This window comes from Macadamia integrifolia, chromosome 9, assembly GCF_013358625.1.
Source record: "Macadamia integrifolia cultivar HAES 741 chromosome 9, SCU_Mint_v3, whole genome shotgun sequence".
Lineage (NCBI taxonomy): Eukaryota > Viridiplantae > Streptophyta > Magnoliopsida > Proteales > Proteaceae > Macadamia > Macadamia integrifolia.
Window position 1 is genome coordinate 2,915,629 of NC_056565.1, and position 6,000 is coordinate 2,921,628.

At 37.3% G+C, this 6,000-nt stretch overlaps 1 protein-coding gene across 1 annotated transcript in view; it reads left to right on the forward strand.

Moving 5' to 3' along the window:
- LOC122088994 (exocyst complex component SEC6) overlaps positions 1–5,877 on the forward strand; it is a 52,657-nt gene extending 46,780 nt beyond the window's left edge. The window contains exons 19-25 of the mRNA XM_042658400.1: positions 2,525–2,603; positions 3,098–3,167; positions 3,825–3,912; positions 4,005–4,094; positions 4,259–4,375; positions 4,474–4,536; positions 5,520–5,877. Coding sequence (XP_042514334.1) covers positions 2,525–2,603; positions 3,098–3,167; positions 3,825–3,912; positions 4,005–4,094; positions 4,259–4,375; positions 4,474–4,536; positions 5,520–5,651 — 639 coding nt within the window. The 3' untranslated portion in view covers positions 5,652–5,877. The remainder of the gene's footprint in view (positions 1–2,524; positions 2,604–3,097; positions 3,168–3,824; positions 3,913–4,004; positions 4,095–4,258; positions 4,376–4,473; positions 4,537–5,519) is intronic.
- Positions 5,878–6,000: the final 123 nt, after the last annotated feature.

The window sequence follows — 6,000 nt, forward strand, 5'->3', positions numbered from 1 at the left end:
CATCTAGGAAACCAAAAACAAGGTGACATCAACAAGGGGACCAAGGCGCCGAAGTCAACTAATTTTGAAACCTAGATATGGGTTGTATCGTTATCCATATCGCTGAATTGAAAATGTTACTGGTTTCTTTGCTCATTTTGGTAGTTTCGATCAGTTTCGACTGATTTTGACCAGCTGAGTCTTTTGACCAGCCCATGACATCGAATTTTGCCCCAAAAGTACCAGGTTTTGTAGATTTCAACCCATATCTTGATTTCGAGCTAGGTCGAAACCTGCCTCGAGATCGAAACCCTTATTCTTGGTATCCACCACATTGCCCATTAACATCTACAAGGCAAATCCATGATTTTAGACTAAAGTTTTAGGTTTTCCTTCTCTACAATCTGTCTCACAAGCCTAAGCTTCCTCATTTCCTTCAACATGAGATTGACGCGGTGGGCTGCACATGGAGCCTAGAAATGTCAGTCCTTGGATTCTTCATCAGTTTTCCCTAGCCTTTAAAGTTGCTTCCTTTGTCAGTGATAACCTGTACCACATTCTCCATCCCCACATCCTTTACCAAAACCTTCAACACCTTGTATATATATTTTGCATCCTTCTTCTCCTTAGATGAATCTACAAACTTTAAAAAAAAAAAAAAGATCCTACCATCATAATAGACCATCAAGTTGATGATGGATTGTCTGGTGGGACCATTCCAATCATCACACATCACAGTTAGTCTATTGTTCTCCCAAATTGGCTTCAACCCCTCAATAGACTCCTGCAATTTCTGCTTGTTGTGGGGGCAAGTGAACATTGCACGTCTCATATTCCGTGGGCCCCTCCATTCTCGGGGCAGCCGTACCTTTCTTATCTGGCATGTTCTGATAGTATGGTAATGTAGTGGCATGGGTTGGAATGTTGTGGTAGAAAGCCTACTTGGAGAATGCAACCTCCTCTAGCCCTTTCGCATCAGACCACATCTTTTCAGCTTCTTCTGTTTTTGGTCCTATCTGAGAAAGACTGCAGGTTCCTGTTGAATTAAATATCACATGGGGTTTCTTGGCGGGTTTAATCCACAACCTCCGTTTGACTAAAGATTTCGTTGACGCACCTTTGAATGCAGCACGTGTGTATCCCATAACATATTGTGTGCCCAATTGTTCTGAATCTTCTGATAGGCCATGACAGCCCACCTAAGCCTGATCATCAACATACCAAAGGTATCCTGATGCAGGAGCAGTTTGTTGGACAGGGCTGAACCTGTTTGAGAGCTTCAACCAAGAACCAAGCCCAAATTGGAATTTGGATTTGCAAGGATAAATTATATATTTTCTTTATTAGGGAAATATATAATCTTTTAATTATTTTTATTTTATAGGAGATAGCTATGTAGGTAGGGAGCTAGTAGTTTCCTTAGTTTAGTTTGATCGGTTTCCTTCGTTAAGTTAATTTATATTTCTTGTTTGGAGTTTCATTTATATATTGGCTTGTAACCGATGATACAGACAGATTAGAGAAGGAATTGAGTATTGATTGTGAGTGCCATACTTCCTTCTTCCTCCCAATGATCATGGACTGTTTCCTTCCCTCTAGTCTTCTTTACATTGTCTAGTCTGACACTAGTGCAAATCTACCAAAAAAGTGGTGAAAAGTAGGCTAGAAGGATGTAATTTTGCTTCAAATTTTTGTTGTCTCAGATTTTTTTTATTATGAAATTAGTCAAAAAGGTAATGGTTTCAGAGTTGAACTGTGTTACAATTGGTTGTGTGAAAATTCTGGTGCTTGATGCTTTCGAGACTTTGGTATTTTATTTTTTTTTCTTTTGCTCTTTTCATCGATTGGAAGTAAACTCACTCAGTGGGAATGGTTTTGCTTACTTTATGTTGAATTTACGTAGGGCAGAAATTGTATTTCATAATGCTAGTTCCCAACACAATGTTGAAAGTGCACTTCATTGTGCTAGTTGTAATATTTTGGCCAGTCTTGACATTTCAAAGACATGCTGACAAGCGTCAGTCAGCAATTCAGCCTTGGTATATACTAGGTGTGTCAAACGGTTGTTTGGTCTGGTTTCGGTTGGTTTTTTCGGTTTTATGCATTTATTGGGTCCGAGCAAAACCGGAATGATAAGGTTTGGTCTACAGAACCCAAACCAAAGACGATAGCTATCGGCTTAGTCATTCTCGTCCGTTATTGGTTTCTTTAACGGTCCCTTATCAGTCTACTATTGGTCTGGTCTTGGTTTTCCCATATAAAAAAGAAAAAAACTGTAAACAAATATTTATTTTTATCTGTTTACCAACCCGATAAGGAGTTCTGTCAGTTGGTTTCTGTTGGTTCAATTGGGACGGTCTGATTTTTGACACCCCTACTTTATACATGTTGAGATTTTAAATAATTTATCTAGCCAAGTAATATGAGTAGCTGTGACATTGCATCTTATTAAAACTGCACTATATATATATATATATCAAATTATTGCATATTTCCCTATGGAGGTTGTAGATCTGTCATGTTGGAATTGTTCTATTGGCGGCAGGAGTCTGTGCATCAGACTGTTAGTTTTATCTTTGAAGATCCAGGGGTGCAGGAGCTGCTTGCCAAGCTTTACCAGAAAGGTAAATTTTTTTCACACACATTCTCTATGTATAGAAGTTTTCATTTCTGTTATGCTGTTTCTTGATTAATAAATGTTTACTATTACATAGTACTGTCTTACCAATTCTCCTGGTTCCTATGTGATTCTCCTAAGTACTGTTCGAAATTGGAATTTATCTTTTCGACTTAAGTGTGTTGCAACCATGATTTGGGTTCTCTTTTTTAACCCCAGGTTATGGCTGCAGTTTGCAGTAGATATGTCTTCTTTTGGGTCAAGCCAATCATGAGTTGGGTTCTCTTTTTTAACCCCACGTTAGGGTTGCAGTTTGCAGTAGATGTCTTCTTTTGGGCCAAGCCTTTGTTGTAAACTATTGATTTTCCCGAAAACTACTTACATTTTTTGTCCTGTTTAACAAATACCAATAACAGATGATTTTTTTCAAGTTTCTTAATTTTCTGCTGGAACAATTTTTAATGACTTGTTATTAATTTTTTTTTTTTAAATGAATTTCAGATTGGTGTGAAGGCTTGGTTACTGAGTATCTCGTTGCTACATTTAGCGATTATTTTACAGACGTGAAGATGTAAGCTATTCATTCTCCTATATGACAACAGCATTTCTTTTTGAACACAAGGTTTAAGACCTTGCTGATCCAAAAAAGAGAGACTAGGAGAGATCTCGCCGAGATCATATATTTTTTTCCGGTCGAATCGGTGGTTGGTCTTGGTGGCCATATGGTCTTTGTAGCCCCTGAAACTTGGTATTTACCCTAATTTAGGCCTTTTAAACACGATGGAAACATCAGTTTTTTTTTTTTTTTTAACTCAAACCTAAAAGGAAGATAAAAGTTTCCATGGCTTAGTCGCTTAGGTGATGTCTTGTCATCTTAGGCAAGTGCCATATTGGGAAACACATGTTGATCGTGGAACTGCCTATCTATGTAATGCTTATTTCCCAGTCAATTCCTTGAAGATTATTAGCCTCTCCTCAGTCCTCACCCAAAATCCTTTTTTGTTTGGCACATTAACCCCTTTCTTGACGCATTTTGGCCCAAGTCATTATAATGACGTGCTTTTTTGGGCACGTCCCTTTATCATGAATGTTCGGAAGTCAAGTGGTTTTATCTATATGTGCATGTACCCGTACCTAAATCCATACCCAAATCCATACAAGATAGGTCACCATTCTCTTGCTTGCTCAATTTGATGGTTCATTGGCTCCTGTCATTGTTTTCATATAGGTACATTGAGGAACGATCTTTCAGGAGATTTGTTGAGGCTTGTTTAGAAGAAACAGTTGTTTTGTATGTTGATCATCTTCTTATTCAGGTTTGTCTTGGAAGATTGCTGAACATGCATTTTCTGGAAAATTTTACTTTGTATTCTTTATGATATATCTCTAGTGATGCTTCTTTTGGTAGAGAAACTACATAAAGGAAGAAACCATTGAAAGGATGAGGTTAGATGAAGAGGTTATCATGGATTTCTTCAGGGATTATATAAATGTATCAGTAAGTGACTCAGAAAATTTCTTGGAATATATCTCCTTAAATGCGCTTTGAAGTTGATATTCTTTTTATATGTAAGGTGTTCTGTATTTTCTAAACAGTATTCATTTCTTTATCATTTTTATATAATGGTTCTTCATTCATTCAGTTTGTAAATTTTTCTGCAGAAAATTGAGAACAGAGTGAGGATTCTGAGTGATTTAAGAGAGCTTGCTTCAGCTGAGAGCCTGGACATGTTCACCCTCATCTACACTAACATTCTTGAACATCAACCTGACTGCCCGGTATGTGATATCAGCACATCAACCTGACTGCCCAGTATTTCATTTCATTTTCTTGAAAATAATGTGTAATGTGAATATATTATTATTCTAAAATGCAGCCTGAGGTTGTGGAGAAGCTTGTGGGATTGCGGGAAGGCATACCACGGAAGGATGCTAAGGAGGTAATTGCACCCTTTACATTTTCTGACTGTTATATGATCCTCACAATCAAATTCCTGCATTCTGTGGTCCACAGCCAGAATAATTCTCAAAGTGTTACCTGAACAACTCTCAAAGCTTTTATGTTTGGGATATCACTAGCAGTTAAGACCCCAATGGGGATTGCATCTGTTGCACAGAAGCACAGTTTTTGCTCAAATTTTCTCTTCTTGTCCACATCACCCTCTACCTGCATCAAGATCTGGTTCAATCAGTCCTCGGTGTGAATCACAGTAATGGTTTGAAATTTGGTTTATAATCAATGTGGGCCCCAGAAATGTTTGGATGTATGTTTGTAACATGCCACTAAATTCAACACGTGCCCAGTCCAAAGAAAAGCTTATCTATCCAATGGTCAGAATTACAAAATCTGCGCTCCATTTTTCTGAAAATTGTTCGCAGTGATGGAAACTTTCCTTTTTTTGGTAGTAAAGCAAACTTTTCTATTTGAACGGTATTATCTGCTTGGAAGAATTTTCAATTGGAAGGGGCAAACCAATGATAAGAAACCTCCTTACTTCTTAATAACAAATTCTCACGATGTGTTTAGTAGGAATGCTATTATATTAGCTTTCATTGTTGCAAATTTTCAAAGTCTTAAATATAGAGATACTCCCTTTATTCCATAAAGAAAGTCCTCATTTTTGGCAGTCCCAAATTCTTTGTACATCTCTTATATTAAGTAATGACTTTTTATCACTTTATTATTTGATCCCTTGCATCAATTATGGAATCTTGAGAGATTTTAAGTAAGTAGTGGATGAAAGGCCAGATTGGAAAGTAGACTATTGCTTTTCCAAAGGGGAGGGGACGATCATTGGGTCACAGAGGGAGCATACTTTGTTTGTTATTGTTCCTGAACAGTATGTTTCTCTAGATGGATATAGGAGTACAGGAAGAGGGTTTTCAGGTGTATGTCAAACTGATATAGACCTTTTGCATATAGGTTGTGCAAGAGTGCAAGGAAATATATGAGAATTCACTTGTTGATGGAAACCCCCCAAAGGCAGGTTTTGTCTTTCCAAAGGTGAAATGTCTCTCTCATTCCAAAGGCTCTCTATGGAGGAAGCTTACATAGTGGGTATGATAAGCACATTTTGAATTCTCTTGTCCATATACTCCCCATGGAGGTCATGGATTTACTTCATTTTTGTTGTTGTTGTTGTTGTTGTTGTTGTTTTAAATAATATTATTATGCCTATTTTCGCCACATACTATAAGGATAATTAAAAGTGTACTATTGATTGGCAATTGGACCTTACCTGATACCATTGTTGTAGACTAATAAAGTTTCATTCCTGTTATCCTCTTTTTTGAGGTTGATGTCAGCAATTTGGTTACATTTGGGCCCTTCTAAATATTTCTCCATCAAAAAAGCTGCCAACTTTGTTAAGCATGCTTTCATATTAAAATTAAAGACTTTGTTA